This window comes from Netta rufina (genome assembly GCF_964035555.1).
Source record: "Netta rufina genome assembly, chromosome: 1".
NCBI classification, from domain to species: Eukaryota; Metazoa; Chordata; class Aves; order Anseriformes; family Anatidae; genus Netta; species Netta rufina.
In genome coordinates, this window is record NC_140123.1 from 180,267,462 (window position 1) to 180,287,031 (window position 19,570).

A 19,570-nucleotide genomic window follows, 5' to 3' on the forward strand; every position below is an offset into this window, starting at 1 on the left:
TGAAAGTTCTTACAGTCACGGTCAAGTTTAGGGTGTATTGAACAAAACAAGAGCAATGCAGTTCAGGTTCAAACAGCAGCTCACAATTTATAGTAATAATACTGAAAGAAGTTAACAGTGCCTCTGATCTCATCACAAAGAGGCCTCCATTCAAAAACAAAAACAAAAACCATGATCTTCCACAGCATTCTGCAGAAGCTGGCAGCCCATGGCTTGGACAGGTACACTCTTTGCTGGGTTAAAAACTGGCTAGATAGCTGGGCCCAGAGAGTGGTGGTGAACAGAGTGAAATCCAGCTGGCGACTGGTCACCAGTGGTGTTCCCCAGGGGTCAGTGTTGGGGCCCATGCTCTTTAATGGCCCATCCTCTTTACTGATGATTTGGATGAAGGAATTGAGTGCACCCTCAGTAAGTTTGCAGATGACACCAAGTTGAGGGGAACTGTCAATCTGACAGAGGGTAGGAAGGCCCTGCAGAGGGATCTGGACAGGATGGGTTGATGGGCAGAGGCCAATGGGATGAGGTTCAACATGGCTAAGTGCCGGATCCTGCACTTTGGTCACAACAACCCCATGCACTGCTAAAGGCCTCGGGGAGAGTGGCTTGAAAACTGTGCAGAGGAAAAGGATCTGGGGGTGTCGGTCGATGCTTGCCTGAACATGAGGCGGCAGTGTGCCCAGGTGGCCAAGAAGGCCAACTGCATCCTGGCTCATATCAGGAATAGTGTAGTCAGCAGGACCAGGGAGGTGATCATCCCCTTGTACTCTGCTCTGGTGAGGCCACACCTCAAGTACTGTGTTCAGCTTTGGGCCTTTCAGTACAAGAAGGACATCAAGGCCCTGGAGTGTGTCCAGAGAAGGGCTATGAAGCTGATGAGGGGCCTGGAACACAAGTCCTGTGAGGAACATCTGAGGGAACTGGGGTTGTTTAGTCCGGAGAAGAGGAGGCTCAGGAGAGACCTTATTGCTCTCTACAGGTACCTGAACTGAATTTGCTGGGAGCTGGAGGTCAGCCTCTTCTCACAGGTTATTAGTGAAACAACTAGTTGCACTAGGGAAGGTTTAGCTTGGAAATTAGGAGGTATTTCTTCTCAGAAAGAGCAGTCAGACATTGGAATGGGTTGCCCAGGGAGGTGGTGGCATCACCATCCCTGGGGGTGTTTAAGGAAAGGTTGCAAGTGGTGCTTGAGGAGGACGTGGTTTAGTGGGTGACATTGGTGGCAGAGGGATGGTTGGACCAGATGATCTTGGAGATCTTTTCCAACCTTAATGATTCTATGATTCTGTGATTAAAATTCATGGGACCTATGCTTGCCTTCCCCCGAGATCTGATCTGGGCTGGGACAGTCTATCTCCCCTCTGGGCACTTGAAAAGCTAAGAAGAATTCAAAGCTCTAAAAACAGACATCCTTCACAGAACTGTTTTTTGGTTTGTTTGTTTGGTTGGTTGGTTGGTTGGTTGGTTTGTTTGTTTGTTTGTTTGTTTTCATGAGAATATATTTCTGGATGACATAACCATTATTGAGGTGATCACAGTGGCAATGGGGACAGAGATGGAAGGTCTGACCTTAGGTGAGAGAGGAGAGACAGATAAGTCTCTTCTTGGTTGGCCACTGACATGTTGTTAGCAGATACAATATCTGATATGATCTTTGACACATTGTGTGTCGATTTTGGCTTCCACCTCACTGATTTCCATAAGAAATGGATAATCAGGACTCTTCTTTGACATCTTGGTGCCAGACAGCATCCTGCTACCACCTTCGCTGAAGTCCAGAGGTGACTCATTCTTTTGATGAATAACAAGAGATCATCTCCTTCCCTCCCCAAGCTATGAACAATTCCTTTTTTCACTATTATAGAAATGTTTAAATTAAAATGGCATTATTGTAATATTTTGCTGCTACACAAAACCTTTCATCTAGCAATCTCAAAAGGCTTTGTCCTTTGAGAAGGACACCTCTAAGAGATCTGGTGATAACGCTAGTATATAACACAGTTTAGGATAAAACCCAGAAATCCAGATTACACTCCCTACCATTCTATGTTTTTCTCTCTCTGATCTATTCTAGAACATGTACTTAAGAATCTGGAAAAAAAAAAAAAGAAAAGTTTTGTTGCAAACAACATTTAGACAATGTTTTGCTCATAGTCCTGGTAAGACACTGTGCAATGGAAAATGGGCCAAATGAAACCATATCAACCAGAGATAATGCAATTGCATCCTAGAAGTGTCTGGATTTTGCTAATTTTACAACCTTTGAGATATTCAAGCACATACATGTAAATACCAGCCAAATGAAGACCGTACTCTAGAAAACATCCCTTTTTTAGTCAAAGACACCTAAGAGAATGCTGAAATGTCTGTTTTTAAAGGAATAGGGACTTGCACAGAAGTTCAGGACTTCCCTGACTGCAGGCCAGCCTGGAACCAGCCCATGGCCCCTTGCTATGGGAACACTAGGCATAGAGACCTCTTTTTCAGGGAGGTCAGCATATGAAACAGGAAGTGACCTTAACCAGCCAAGACTCTCTTCCAAGTCTTTTGCAGCCTTTGTGGATTTTTTTTTTTAGAAAGCAAGACATGGGTTATGTTCTCATTCTCATCTTCTAAATGTCCTTAAAAGCCTAGAGTTGTTCTTGTTCTCACTGAAAGACAGGAACTGAGCAAGTTTGAGAGACAGGATCGTCTTCTAGCTCCTCCTCCTCTGCCTTTCCCATAATGGGTAGTTCTGCCATCAAACCTAATCCATTTTCAGTGTGTGAGAGCAATTTTGATCATCAGTGGCAGAAAGTATGAGCACCCTGTGTATTCTTGGAACACTTTCTTTGGGATAGCAAGGGTCCAAGCAACTGCCCAGGCATATTCAGCTTGCTGCTGTTTCTCTGGAGAGGAGGAGTAGATGTCAGGACCAAGGGTAGAGCTGCTTGCAGGATAGGGGGAAGGAGGAGTGAGGAGTATCCTTCTGCCACTTCCATGAGAGAAGAGAAAAACAGTGGGGACCCACGTGAAAGGATGGCCTCAAATGGGACCAGAACCTAAATCCCTGCCTGGGATCCAGACTTGCATCCAGAAGCTAAAATTAGATTTCTTACACTAAACAGACAGACCTTCTTTCCTGTTCACATAAGTGATGTTTAGTTAAGCCTCACCTAATAAGTGCTTTGTGATACCCAAAGTGAGAATAGTGCTTGTGCCTGCGAGAGCAGCTGCTCTTTTATGGAGGTTGATAGGTGAGAAAATGTAAAAGTTTTACATTTCATTTAAAATTGAGCCACATAGCTTTCTAAATCAATATCAGTGCCCTCAAATCTCAGACCAAAAAATACCTGTCAAAGGAAAAGAATGACTGTTCTCATCATCCTAGCCATCAAAGTTATTTTGATCAAGTCTGTGTGTATTTTTAATAACGATTTTCCTTCTCTCCTAAAGTCTTGTTATTCACTTGAAGGTAAAATTATACAAAAGGAGAAACTTTATGAAAAAATGTAATAACCTCTGGGACAAGATCAACCAGTATTTTGCCAACACAGGATCTTGAATTATATGTGTGATAGAAGACACTTTATTACTCTTCATAATAGAAATATTTTAAAAATTGTTTATTTTAGCAACATATAACAGAGGCAAGACTAAAATAGATACTTGTTTACAAATTGCTTGATGGCCATTTTAACATTTTTTGTGAAGATATATTTAATGCACCCGTGTTCCCAGGTGAGCAGATGGAAAAGTCTTCCTCTGCCATTAAAAAAAGCCTCCATAAGAGCTAGGATTTGAGCTTAAAAAAAACAAGAATCCTAAAATTGTCTCAGAGTGTTTCTTATACTCGCTAAGCCATGCGGAGGTTTAGACAAGAAACGTCTACCAAAATCAGCTGCAATTAGGGAAGGGGAAGAGCAAACATTCTAGCATTCTTTTTCATACTATACTTGTAATATCAGTGCTGAGCAGTATCTTACTATAAATATTAAAACTTTACAAAAAATATATATATGAAGAAATGTTACTTAGAATTCATCAACAGCAACTATTCAATTTAGAAGATGTGTTCATGAAGTTTTGCTTTTCCAAAACCAAAACATTTCTGTTCATGGCATGAGCAAAGTTATAGATAGTTATAGATTCGAATGAATGGATCTGTATGACAGAAGATAATAGCATAAAATTAAATACATACAGACCTGTGATGACATTATTTTAAACAGTGGTCTGAATATTTTATATATCATTGTTAATCTCAGAAATATGTCTGAAATCAAAATGAAATGCCATAAATTTTATCCGAAACTTTAACTTTATTATTATTCAAGATTTTAGTTTGTGATTTCACAGCTACAATATATGGTGCTCCTGAAATGAAATTCTGGATTAATTTTGTTCAAGATATTTCAATAAAAAAAACAGTGATATAATGGAGATCAAAATCTGACCTGTAACACTTGGACAGACGATAATTATACCAGCAGATGCCTTCTAACTGACTTATCAGAAGTAATGGGAAGATTCTAGATAGGTGCCCATACAACTATGAGGCACAATTTGATGATTTAAGTATGTATGACATTTTACATGTTTTCTGTGAACCCACATTCAAAATAGTGTCTTTTAACTTAAAGAAAAAATATTTTTTACATCCATTTGCTCTCAAAATCATGCTTCTAGTACTTAAATCACTTCTAATGTTTCTCAAATAATGAACGAAAAGGGCAGTTTTTAACCATTGGTACATAGTATACATGCAATTGTATTTAGTGTGATGGTAACAAAAATAATAAACAATATATGTTACAGCCTGTAAATAGGGAGAAATAATGACAGCAAAATGAAACAGCAGAGCAAAAGTACACAACATGCATTCACTGGTGATGACTGCTAAAGAAGCTGCTATAAATATTCTGCAGTTTCTTCTATTCTTAATGAAAATTTATTCTAATTAATTAAATACATCCTCATCAGTTAAATCAACATCTTACAACAGCATTTACATTAGAAACAAAATATAATAGTGGAGATTCTCTTTCTGATTTTGGCCCAAATATCTTCAATTCCCCTTATTCTTCCCCTATTTTCCCCACCCCCCACCCCCAACCCCTCCCCCCCCCAGCAATTTTTTGTAGATGGGAAGATATTTTTAGGGATTAGAAATAATTAACTTTCCATTTACTGCAATGCTTCCAAAAATAGTGTGGGGAAAAACAAACAAACAAACAAACAAACAAAACAAAAAAAACCCACAACTCTAAAACACCTCTAAACTGTCTCCATTAGTATTCAAATAATGTCATGTACATGTGACACATGATGTCAAGAAATCTTTCATTTCTTACAGGTGAAGGAACAGAATATAGATGCAGCTGCTATAAATATGGTTCAAAGTGGAATTATACATACCTGTCCATACCAACTGTACTCCAGCATTGTAACCTCAGTGACAACCAAGTCTTAGAAAACTCAGAGCAAATTCGTGAATGCCAACTGTTTCATGTAAGACAAAGCTTATGACTATGTTGCTTCTTTCCCTTTCAAGGGAGTGTGCTACAGTCTACAACTTTTTACTTAACCACCAGTGCCGCTACAATCATAGCTTTGTTGAAGTGTTGTGCTCTTGCAGCTAAAACCTGTTGATAATGAACCTGAACCCATTATTTTGAGTCAATGAATTGAAAGAAATAGGGCAAAGAATGAAAGCCACAGGGCCAATTACCAGCATTCTTTGATGTATTACTTGCTAGCACCCACCAAATCACTTTGTGTCTTTGTCTTGATCCCCTCTGTTATTCATTAATTATTCTGGAAGGGTTAGAGTTCAGATAGCTAATTGCACAGACAGTCTTACTTGGTGGGGATTCTCCCTACACTGACACTTTCCCCAACTGTGCCCAGCCACCTTATATTATGCCAATTAATCCAATTCTTGGCATTTTTGTACAGTTTTCCAGGTTCTTTTAAAGCTTTGCCTAAAATGTTTTCACTCAGGCTTGCAAAACAGAGGCTGAAGAAGATTTAAGAACTGGATAGATAATGCTTTACAATTGTCTTCTTCTTTCTCTGTGGAGGCCACTGGCCTTAGTGAACCTGTTTTCCTTCCCTACATGCTTGTCTCTTTATTTACAAGCATCGTGTCTAGGACTTTTATTGCATATGTAGAAATTAGAATTATTTTAGAATATGTCATTCGTCTTCTCTCTGCACATCCCCATTCTGGCTCTGTCAGAAAGGACCTTTGTTAAACTGTGAAGTACAGATCTCTTCATATCTTAACAGAGAATTTCTAGAAATAGTCTTGTAGTTAACAAAAAGAAAAAATCATATTCCTTAGCTGATTTTAATGCTTGCAATATTTCCATGTCCACAATTTCATAAGAAAAAAGAAATCATGAGAATACAAAAAATTGAAAACTTTCTGTTCTGTGAGGTCAAAGCACAGGCTTCTGTCTGCAATCTCAGTTCAGGGACCTCTAATTCCAAAAAATGCACAAACAGCAATCTCTTCATTTTCATCCAAAATTAGAAAGAAGATGTCCATTTCCTAAGTTTGGCCACTAATTCTATACTTGTTATTTTGCTGCCACAGATACCCACACTTCTTACTCCTACACCCCTAGGAACGTAGTAGTCTGGGACAAGAATGTGAGGGCACAAAACAGAAGAGGCATAAGCCAATTCACATTTAGGCACATTTACTGTGGCCAGCAGGACTAGGGAATTGATCGTCCCCCTGTACTCGGCCCTGGTGAGGCCGCGCCTTGAGTACTGTGTTCAGTTTTGGGCCCCTCACTACAAGAAGGAGATTGAGGTGCTTGAGGGAGTCCACAGAAGGGCAACGAAGCTGCTGAGAGGTTCGGAGAACAAGTCTTATGAGGAGCACCTAAGAGAGCTGGGATTTTTCAGCCTGGAGGAGGCTCAGGGGCAACCTTGTCACTCTCTACAGGTACCTTAAAGGAGGCTGTAGCGAGGTGAGGGTTGGGGGTTGGGGTGGGGGTTCTTCCGTGTGCTTGGTGATGGGACGAGGGGGAATGGGCTAAAGTTGCACCAGGGAGGTTTAGGTTGGATATTAGGAAAAACTTCTTTACTGAAAGGGTTGTTAGGCATAGGAATGGGCTGCCCAGGGAAGTGGTTGAGTCACCATCCCTGGAGGTCTTTAAAAGACGTTTACAGAATCACAGAATTGTCTAGGTTGGAAGAGACCAACAAGATCACTGAGTCCAACCTCTGACCTAACACTACAAGTCTTCCACTATACCATATCACTAAGCGCTACATCTAAACATTTAGATGTAGACGTTTAGGTCAGAGGTTGAACTCAGTGATCTTGGAGGTCTCTTACAACCTAGATGATTCTGTGATTCTGTACACCCCACTTTTTAAGTACTTCCACTACAGGCAATTTCAGTATTTTTAGCCCCTCAGTGACTACCATGTGGCTGGAAACCGTAAAATCAAGGACTTTATCTCAAAAGCAGGAAGCTAAAGAAATGTGGCAAAACTGGGTCCTCAGAGCATACTTTGAGGTTCGGTATGCACAGAACAAGAGGTTCTTTAAGAAAGTCTTCAATGAGATTAACAGGAAGCAGCAGTCATAGAGAGCATGCTTGGATTATTTTAAACCAGAGTATTAAGTACCTAAGTAATTATCCAGCTATTTAATTATTGTTTTTCAGAGAAACTAGATTGTTTATAATATCATATTGCAGTCATAAGAGTGCTTAATAAAACATTACCCAGGGAATGTCTTCCTTGAATTATACCGAACAGATATTACAATGAGTTAAATGTGAAATGGTGAAGTCAAAGTTAGAAAAAAAAAAAAAAGTGATTTTGTAATAAATCTGGTTAAAAAAAATAAGCAGTGTTTTAGCACTTCAGGTGATCTAACTGCTAATCTCCATTTGCAGATAACAGAAATCCAATATCCTTCAAGCAACCGGGTCAAAAGAACAGTTCAATAATTACAGGAGTCTTATATAAGAATCTGTAAAACACCCAGGAGCATAAGCCAGCTGAAGAAGATTAAAGAAAGTTTGTTTATAGATTTCATTTTTCTGCCACAAGAATCTAAATAAGCTTAAGATAGTGTGTTTCTTTTTTTGCCTATACAGCAAGTCCAAATGGAAAGTTATTAATAACAGTTCTGTGAAATGAGTCATATTTTGCATGTATATTCAGAACCACTCAAGCTCCATCTTCCGGTGGAAGCTGTGCAAAAGATCTTTATTAGTCTAAACAAAATGCTATCTTTGACCTCACTTTTTACTCTGACCTGTTGACTGGACTAATACATACTTATTAAGCATTTGCTCTCAAACTTGGTTTCATAAGCTACATTAGCATCAAAACTAAAATGATAACAAAGAGTTCTGTGAAGTAACTTAGTTTGACATACTTGTGTCCAAGCATAAAATATGAATCTTACACACTCCATGACTAGACTTTTTCTCATGAAACAGACCGAACATAAGGTTTCTTCGTCATTAATAACTTATTTAGGCAATCAAGATATAGAATTATTTATCTTCAAAGAACAGTATTTTCTTCAAAGAACAGTATTTTTTTAATATCTGAAAATGAAAGCAGATTATAGAAATAAGAGAATGTTATCTAATGCTCAATCAGAAAAGCACTTTGAGACAGTGGTGCAGACTTGGGTTTGTGATACTGTAGAGATAAAAGTTCAAAAGGCTGAAATATTCCCAAAGAATTATTCCTTAAAAGAGATAAAGATTTATGTCAAATCCATAAATTAGAAAACTAATTTTGGAAAAAAAAAGCCTCTTAATCCCTTCATGTCGCTGCATATATCAAATAAGAGGGGGAGTCACCCTATACTGTTCCTCAGCAGCTGTGCAGAGGAACATCTTCATGACGTAGAGGGGGCTAACAGAAGCTCTGGTCTTCTAGGATCTAACTTCAGAGAGCTGCTCACTAAAAAGAAACTGTCCACAGATTTGCATGCAGCTGCTTTCTTCCATTGGTTTCTCCACTCTCACTTGAAGAATGCAGCTGGCATGAGTACCTGCACTGCTACTAAAGTAAAGCAGTATCACACAATCCCCAGCTGAAGGGGTGTCCAACCACACCTGTTTATGCTCCACTTCTGAACTACATCAAAGCATTTAAAGCATGGATGAAATTACTTCTGGGGCAAGATGACAGAGAACAAACAGGTTCTCTGCACCAAATAATTTCTTGATATCTGTTTTTATGAATCTCTGAATATCAGTTTTCTATACTGAAAGATCCCATCCCAAATACTTTGCACTAAGTTTGGTTTTACTAGGAAGACGTGATCATTACAGAGAGATTTCAGGACTCTCCAGAACCACCAGTATGCCTGCAAAGAGGCACTTCTAAGCCCAACCTGCTGTAGGCCTTATCAGAAAAGCCCTAAAAGTAATGGAAGAGTCTGATACGTGAGCATAATGGAGAGGTTGGTTCACATGCTGCTGCCTTTGGAGTTGGATACAACCCCAGTCAGATGCACACTAACAGCAGATAATAATCTTTAAAGTGAACCCTAGAGCTGGGAACAGCTCTTTATTTCAGGGAGCATAGATTAAACTACTTTCTTAATTTGAGAAGCAAGATATTGCCAACAACAATTAAACATACTACTTAGATATCTGTATTGAATAATTACTGCTATCTTCTCCACTCTAGAGTTATATATTTTTTTTTCTTCTGTATTTCTGGATTTGACATTGAGTCTTTAAAAGTTCAAGATTTGCTTTCTGTCAGTAAAGTCTTTTTCAGCTATACAGCCCTTAAGGAAGTGATTCACTTATATCTGTATATTGCTTTGCATCCTGGGGCCCTGATCTGGTTGAAGAAACCAGAGTTAGCCAATAACTTCTGACAACAACCTCTTTCAGTCATGGCTGAGGCTTTTGAAAGTGCTGTGCTGCTGAGGTCAATAGCAATTCGTGATAACTTCAATAGGAGCAGACCAATGCAGAGGTCTTTAAGAGATCTCATCTGATGTGTGGCAGGTAAGTTTGTAAGTCTCCTAGACTCCTTCCTCTTCAAATAAAGCAGTATGGAAGAATAGATATTCATATGTGAATAGGTTTATTGCAGCTTACAGATTAATATTTAACTCCTAATTCATAACACTTTAATAAGGGGCCTCCAAGAGCAATGATATAAGCTGAATTTGCACTAGACATTCAGTACAGCAAAGAACAGAAATAAGGGTTGATACTTACAAGAGCAATTGCTTTGAAATGGAAGCAAAGCACAAGCAGAAGCAAAACTGCTTGGAAAAAAAAAAAAAATCCAAGTTATGTTCAACTAGATTCCTAACTGCTTGCAGATATTGATTATGCACCCTACTGGACTTAAGCCTGAATTTCTGACCCCTGTATAAGCTGTGCATTATTATGCTAATATTGCCTCATTTTCCAAAGTGGTAACAAATTAAATATCTGCTCAGTAATACATTAAAGGAGATATAGTAAGAATTATAACAAACTTATTAAATTCATTTGAAATCTTGCAGTCCATAGTTAGATGTCTGCTGAATACAGCAAGGACATTATATGATTCGGAAACAAGTCACATTGATGCATCTTTCTTTTTTCAGTAAAGTGATTCAGAAACTGAGCTTTTTACCTGGCAATTGCATCTTGTTTTCAGATCCTTTCTCTTAGCTAATAACCAGGATATCTTATTTTAACAGTGGCAAAAGCCTACTCTTCTGCTTTTAAAATATCACCATTTGTTATGAATTTGGCCTGAACCATAATTACAGGAATTTATTGTTATTATTATTTTTAATTACTTCTCTGCATTAGAGGAGATAATGACATTTTCAATGAACTTTTTGCACTGCACAGCACTCTGATGAACTGAATGAGGCACTTCAAGTTTTTAGAGGAAAAGGATGTCTATCTTCATGTGGGGAACATTGTAAGCATAGCAACTAAATACAAAGCCTAGCTCAAAATTCAACACACAAGTCAAAAGCATTGATTTGTTACACTGCCTTAACAACCTGCAGTACAGAAATAGACACAGACAATCAGCCTCAAAATGAGCAAGAGCTAAAGAAATACAAATAAAATATAGCAGTCACCCCTTATCTCATGACAGAGTTATATATACACAGTATAATTTGAATGTTGCATATTAACAAGCTGTTCTATGTGTAGTGAAAACAATATAGTACTGCTTCTTGCAGATATCTGTTATACTTCCTTTGAAAGCTTTCTTTCCCAGGTCCCCCATTTTGGACTGTTTCTTACAGCCACCACATAGCACCTTCCAATGTGCACATTTGCTCCCTGGGAAGGGAGCTGGCAGCACCTGGGCTTCTCAGCGGCAGCCCCATGGTCCCACACACGACGACTGCCCACATTCATGTCTCTTAATGACTCCTAGTGGAGTCATTAAGGGCCTTCCCTCTCCCAGATACAATTTATGCTTTTTTCCATTACCCACTCATGGATTTTCATAACACCTGAAGGCACTTCTGTTGAAATTGGCCTGCAGGCTCAAGAGCTATTGAGATGGCAGGAAAGAAAGGTTGATGTTGAGCAAACAGGTGGCAACTGCCATCATAAAATGACACAATTTTTAGGAAGCTGTACTAAAGATGATCAAATGTTTCTGCCCTTGGAAAAGTGATGGATGCCACATTGAAACAGAACCCCCTGGAACACTACTTCACTATGAAGCTTATTCAATAGGCTCTCATTTATTTAATACAACACAAGCTAAAAAAGCTCCACTGAGTTTTTCCCCTTGGGAGATCACAGCAGAGAAAATGGAATTCCATGGTATACTCCTTTACAAGAATGAAAACAAAATATATTTATTTAATTTGATTTTAAAGAATTTTGAGGGCTGTACCAAAAATACAAAATTCTCAACTGATTTCAGAGGAGTTAAGGAGTCACCATGATGTCCTTTGAATCCCAGAAAAGCTACAAGCTACAAGTGCACATATCTGCAAGGATGTGAAGGTGAGACAATACAGAAGTAATAAGCAAAACTCATCATTCTGAAAAAACATTGACTTTTCTCATAATGTGCAGAATTCTTGTGGAACGACTCTCTAATGTTAACATTAACTGAAAGGTAAGAATACTTATGATTATGAATATAAATTCAGTGGTTTTAATATGTAGAAAATAGTCAGGAAGGTTAGAAAAGGTTTTAGGCAAGGGGTGTTTCTTGAAGATGCAGTAAAACACTGATATTAAAAATACCGGAGGAAAAAAAATGAAAATCAGATATTAAAACTAAAATGGATTTTCAAGTTCAAATCTTATTAACCATTAAGTTTCTGAAGTATTAGGAATTGTTCAAACATACTGTAAATGTCTTTTGTGATCTAATTGCTGACTAGCACCAAGCAATAGAAATTTTAGAGCCTCATTAATGAAATATATTTCATGAAAGATGTATATTATATTTGTTTAAGTCTTGAAGAGTACCATTAAAACTTCACCTGGGAAAATTCTTTTTTCTGTGAATGGGTATTTCTGAAAGAATTAACATGCACGATGAACTTCAGAGCTATAAAGAAAGCCAATGAACTGAATGGTTGCATGCAGACAACAATGGTAGCAGGGAAACTGGAAACTGTGTAACAGTCTAAGAATATGCTTATGTTCAGAGGAACTTAATAAAGCTGTAAAGAAAATCCACTTTCATCTTCCAGCTGTGAAAGAAATCACTGCAGAAAACAATAATTGGTAGTATAGTTCAGATTAAATACATTAATGTTGTTGACAGATGAGAGAGATTTAGGTATTACGGCTGAATGAAAAAAAATACAGAGATTCACCAATTTGCTGCATAATTTGGGACTCATTGATTAGTTGAAGTCATGGAGACTGCATTTCTAAGTCATCTAGACACTTTTGAGAAACTTGGTTTCCGTGCCTGAGGACCTGGTCTGGGAGTTTTATTTTGAATGTCTCTCTTCTTTAACAATAACAAACAGGTCAATTCTAGCTTTCCCTTTCTTAAATGAAAGTGCAAATGTAGTGAATCCTGTATCAAAACCACCTTAACAGCAAACATGTTAGTCGTTTGTCTGACTGCTAGATACTAAGTGTGGGGGAATCTTTATGTCTGTGGTGAAATTGTTGATGATGTTGATGATGCCCTAGCTGACTGCTCACATGCACATTTATAATGTCTTATGCAATGGGACACTCCTCACAGCTTTTGACTTCTATGTAGATTTCCACAGATTTACAAATAAAATATATTATAAACAGGTATGTATTCATGTGGAGGGGGTGATATGTAGTTTTATATATTTTGTAATACTGAATAATAAGGAGAAAAACGACTGGCAAGAGGCTAGGATATCTCTTCTAATACAGTTTCTATTTTATTTTATTTTATTTTATTTCTCTCTTTTTTCATTTTTGAGAATAAATTCCAGTTACACCTCATTTCTTCCAAGTCTATGTTCCATGGAGAAGTGCTTTAGTATTGTTGTGGGGTTTTGTTTGTTTGTTTGTTTTTAATCAATAGGCATAATGCAAAGAAAGATGTTTCTATCTGTGGAGGATCATCACATTTTTAAAGGAAAACTGCTGTTATCACAAGAGTGACCAATTAACCGTAGCACAGCAGTGAGGGAATCACTTCTGAAATGTCATCAGCACCTCTTTTGGTAGAAAGTACAAGGCTTAAAATAGCCTTGTACACATGGAAACCTGACTTGGTATAAAGATTTCAAATAAAAATACAGAAAAAAGTTTTGTATGCATTTTTGTTTGTTTAGTTTTTTCCTTTTATGTGTGTTCACTTTATTCACAAAGACACGGGGCTTTAAAGATGTCATAAAGATACTCTATTCTTTATTCTATATTCTATTCTATTCTATTCTATTCTATTCTATTCTCTTACATACTCTATTCTAAAGAAGTCAGAAAGATACTCATAAAGATGCTTTATTATCTATCATCCAAAATACTATTTTCCATAGAATTTTTTATTATTTTAAATAAAAATTTTCAAAATACAAATCAGCACAGTATGTTAATCATACCAGGTCTCCGGGAAGAATCACTGGATAGGATGTCTACAAAACATTTTCAGAGTTATTTTTCTTTTTGAACACAGAATTATTCTTTTTATTTTAACACACACACACACACACACAAAAAAAAAATGCTGCTTTTGTTGACCCAAAGTAAACCGCAGAAAAGTCACATTGTTTTCAGTGGGTTTTGGAACTGGTCTTAGGTCTTTCAGTTTGTGGATGGCAGTTCTTAGTCAGACTGCAGGGAAGCTACATTTGTTTTACTGCTGAACTACTGTAGAAAACATTTTAAATCATGAATATTCCAAATAATTAACACACACCAACTAACATGAAATAATTTATATTATATATGGAAAGGAATCACATCTGCCTTCAGTCATGCCCTACTTCTACCAGTGAGAGAAGCAGAAAGCTTACTGAAGATTAGCTTACTGTCAGGCAGATCACATATTTGCCTGTATTACTTTCCTAAACTGTAACTTTTAGCATCCCATAGTCATTTGTGGAGCAGTATTGTAGTACGTGCTGAGCCTACTGTGAAAAATGAAGTATTGCTGACATTAAGGGTAGAAGAAACTTGCTGCTTTACCTGGATATAAGAGAAGAGGACTGACTGTATGGAGGATGATCACCTGGGTTGCAAGAATAACTCAATGGTTACCTGTTACACAAAGACGTCGAAGAGTCTTGTTCAATTTTCTCCCTGAACATGGGTCCTTGGATAATTTTGAGCATTCATCGTAAGTGACATTCATCTTTAAGAGACAGATATATCGTCTAAGTTCAGAAAAGTCTATCTTTTGGACAATGGCAAGAGAAAAGACCTCCAGAGTGTGATTCACCTTTTGACACCCTGAGACACATTTTATAAAGGCAGGAAATTATTGGTTTTCCTCTGGAAGTACTTATTTCTTGCCATTGATCACAGAGAGGGATTTGGGCAACTAACTTTAATTAGATGTCTAATATTTACATGCTAAAAATCTGGATCCATTCAGGTATTAGTGGAGGCTAAGCCTTATACTTTGAGAAACCGAATCTGTGTTTCTTTATCTCAAATTTTCGCCTGTAAAATGTGACACCTTCCTTACGGTGAGACAGAGAGGAGTGAGACTTTAAAATTTATCTGATGTCGTCAGAATGTCAGTGGGGGCCAGACAATTACTTAAGTTAACTAGATAGGAAAGGATTCTGGAGACAATGAGCCCAAATCCCAAAAGGTATGAACTGAATTATTTTTATTCTAAAATAAAAATAATTCACTATTGTTTTCACTATTGACTATTGTTAACTAAAGCAAAAATTCAGTGAATAACGTTTGGAGTTCAGATGAACTGGATCATACTTCAGGCACTCTATGTGAAATCTCTTAAAAATATTAATCTTAACATTTAAACCACAAAATCCACAATTTCAGTAGCATAAAGTGGATGTTTTGCTTTTGTTTTTGTTTGTAGACTAGATTCTCACTAAGTCAGCTGGAAATGGTTGTGGTAAATTCCATTTTATTCATTCTTTACGTTTTAAACACCATAGATTGTCTCAAGATATAGTGAAACTTACTTCTAATTATTCACATCCTTTGGCCTGTAACTGCAATTTGACTCTTACAACATTTTTTTTTTCCAGTGAAAAGGAGGACACATTTCAATTATTTATGATTAAGATATGATCAAAATGAGGAGTCTGTTATTCTTTAGAAATATTCCTATAATATGTAAAAGCACAAATGAATGTTAAAAGATTTTATATATGTATATATATATATATATAATCAGTTTTAGTTTCAGTTTGTTTTGTCAAAAAAAAAAAAAAAAAGTCAAAAAAGCTCTAATTTGTTTTAGAAAGCCATTGAGATTTGTTCTGGAGATCAGATCTGAATGGACCAGAATTTTGGTCTGACCTCACAGGGTTTTTCAATGCAACAAACTCTGCAGGAAAATCACATAAAATATTAATGAAAAATTAACATATAAATAATAATAATAAAAAAAAAAAAAAACAGCTTTAATTATCTGTACATTGATCCAAAATCACAAGGCACAGAGTGTTTAGAATCAAATATCTCACTCCACAATCAGCTTTGCTGTCATTGCAAGTTACACATTCTGGCCAAATGATTTGCTTAGACTGTCTGCAGAGTTCATATGATGGACAACAATTTCAGTAGAAAAAAATGAACAATTATCACATTTTGTCCCACCTAATGTGAAGTAGATGATGGAGATGCAGTATTTCCAGCTGTGTTCTTTTTCGTCTGTTGTTTTCAATTTTTTTCTCTCTGCCTAATTTTTCATCTCTTTTTCTTTTCTCCCTTTCTCTTTTGATCTCTTGCTTGTTTACTCTGGCTTCCAGCATTGCTTTTTATCATTTTTCTTTCTTTCAATCACTGTTTTTTTTCTGATATTAGTGATATTTCAGGAAGATATAGTTCTAAGAACTGTAGTTGCTGCTACCATGCTGCCGAAATGAATCCTCTGCTGTGGTGTCTATCCAGTTTGATTTCAAATCATAGCTATTGATTCAAAGAGTACAACGTCAAATATGCACAGTGGATATGATAAAAGCAAGAACCTGTGAATCCCAGTTCTTAAAAAAAGTCAGAATAATGGAGAAAATAAAACTTACAGAGCTTCCTATTTAACCAATTTTCCAAATATTCTTTTCATTAAGGATAAAAATTATTTCCAAAGTCACCAAGTCAGTGGCCATTTTTATTTTAATTTCTATGATCTCTGGATAAATTAACCATTCATTTCTTTGAACAACTCTTTTTAGCAAACAAATGAACTTGTTAATGGGTCTGAAATCAAAGGGGTTGTCTTTGTCTTGGGTGGTCTTTGTCCTTATTTTCAGTCATAAGCAATTAATCCATCATTGCATGTATATCTTATCAGATGTTCTGCTTTAAAACTACAGTCATTTTTAAAGTACTGAAGTCCAAAACATTATCCAAAATCGGTACACTTTCCAGGGGCAAAGGACTAAATGGAAGACATAAAACGAAATAGCTCCTAGCTTAGAATCTTGTATGCTGTATTAGCCTTGAGCAAAATTTTGCAGTGCAGCTACTTAACCTACACGCAAAATTTCATAATGGGAATACCAAGAGACCTGTAGCCATAACCAGTACTACTGGGCACCAGTAAAATATTTCATTTACACATCTTACAAAGCAATTTTTGTTAATCTTGATGCATGAATGGAAAATCTCATCCCATACTCTCCAATTCACTACCCTCATGAACTCATAAAAAGGTCTTTTAACCACTGCTGTGATTTTCAAGTGGAAATAATAAAATGGCAAGAGTTAAATATTAATATTCAGTTCTTGCATTGTGCCTTTCTTTGATACCAATTACAACTTGAACTTCACCTAACTCAAAAAGACTGCAGACTTCACTCAATTAGCAGTAATAGGATTAAAACATAGCTTTGGAACTGAAGATTTAAATAGGAAAAAAAGAGCTTGGCAAATGTACACTACATGTACAAATTAATCTCAAAATAAATATGCAGTCCTGGGTGAAATAAGTGGATGTGGAATGTTAGAGATGTGAGGGTCATTGTGGTTTGGTTTGGTTTGGTTTGGTTTGGTTTGGTTTGGTTTGGTTTGGTTTTGCTTTGTTTGTTGTTGTTGTTTTGTTTGCTTTCTTGACAACCTCTACTGGTTGCATTGCTTTGAAAACTATCGTGGCTGGAGAATAACAGTAAATTTTTCTTCCTTTAGTTTTATGGACAATTGAAAAAGTTGCTGCTATTCACAATAGGTATTCTCCTTTGAAGAGCACCAAAGCTATTTCTGTCCATTATATTTTTCTCCATTACTGACTTTTCATGGTTCTCAGCTCTTTGAAATCAGCAATCCCACAGATCCAAATTATTGCATTCGAATAGCTGTCTCTTGAGAAAGGATAAATATACCCATTTGCAGGTGGAAAGTGCCATGGAGACTAAAGCTATGTTTCTAGACTACAGTTTTGAACAGCAGGTGATTGAATTTGCACTAGAGAATTCTTGTATTCATTATCCATGCCATGTTGTTTGTTGTTTATTTTGTATCTGATTTTTGTGGGCGATGAATCACTTTGTTTTCACTGTATTTTGGTTATCTGCCTCTACAGCTTGTGATACATTTGCCCAAACTGAAGATATTTTCAGTTCATAGGGAGTACATTTGACTTCTGAGAGAAAATTGAAATGTCCTAAAAATTCCTTCTGTCAAGTCAAAAATTGCTTTCTGTATGCTTTCTCAGAGGCAACTATGAAACATTTATATCTTGTTTTCCTTATCAGAAACTTGTATAGGAGCACTTTTGAAGTACAGTTACATAGATCCAGAACCAGCTCTGAACCAGGACAGGTTGTAGTGACCCACATATTTTTATTTCCTCCTAGCTAGTGGAGATATCAAGCCAAATACTGGCCATAAGTCTTTGTAGACAACAATGATATTCTTCATTTCTGGAAGAATGCACTTCAGGAAATACCTGAATATCACTAAATGCACCTTTTTGAAACAGTATAGACCCAGGAAGAAAATTTGTGAATGAGTATAAGTGGCTGTATATTTCCAAAATCCAGCCCTAATATTATAACAGATAAGAACTCCCAAAAAGAAAAACTATAATACTTCCAAAAGTAAATCTGATTACCCAGGTTATTAATAACTTGTTTTTAATTAAGATTGCTGAACTTAAAAAAAATGGAGGTGGATATAATAACACCAAATAAGAGGAAAGACTGTGTAATCCAGGTCACAATATCCCAAAGATCAGCAAAAGTTTAGAAGAACAAGGGCTGGCAGTATATAAAAATAAAAGGAGCTGCAGCACTGTAATGGACTTAGAGATAGATAACTCGTATAGGCTACCCATGGCAGCACATCAGAGTACCTTGTTCTGTTGGACTAGGTAAGGGTAATCATAAACAAACCATGACATTTTGACGCTATTTCATTTGTATTTCAGTCTGATTTTCAACTACCTGTAGAGACTATCCAGAGATTCCACTCATCTTAACCTCTTTGCCCCTCACTCCAACAAAAGAAATGAATCTGAAATGAATTGATCTATAAATTGCAAAAATATATACATTTGATCTGGTTTGTTTTTCTTTTTTTTTTTTTTTTTTTTTCATAGAAGATATTTTTAATGTCCTACCTATGAAACAGTATTTTTTTTCCCAAGAAGTGCTGGCCTCCAAAGGTCAAGATATTCCTATAATGTACAGAAGCTAATTCACTTACAATATAGATCTAAATGAACCTAACCCTGTCTAGCAGTGCTCAGAAAGTAGACAGGCCGTTTAGGTAGACAGAATCACCTGTCATGGTAAAAACATACAAAGCTTTTGGGGATAGTTAGAAATAGCTTTAAATGTAGGTGTGAGATGCATTACCACCATTCCAGGGATGGTAGCTGAGAAAGCAAAACCCTCCCTCAACACAACTGAATGACAACATAGCTCAGAGGTCTCCAGCACATTCAAAATAAAACCTCACTACTTTCTTCCTTGAATTTCATTTTAAATGCCCCCTTTATAAAACAGACAAACACTTAA

General features: G+C 36.8%; 1 protein-coding gene across 1 annotated transcript in view; it reads right to left on the bottom strand.

The window, feature by feature from the left end:
• Window positions 1-5,487, bottom strand: part of TFEC (transcription factor EC) — a gene marked incomplete at both ends in the record, with an annotated part of 75,967 nt that extends 70,480 nt beyond the window's left edge. The window contains 3 exon segments of the mRNA XM_084286152.1: window positions 5,395-5,429; window positions 5,432-5,459; window positions 5,461-5,487. Of these exon segments, the coding sequence (XP_084142278.1) occupies window positions 5,395-5,429; window positions 5,432-5,459; window positions 5,461-5,487 (90 nt within the window).
• Window positions 5,488-19,570: the final 14,083 nt, after the last annotated feature.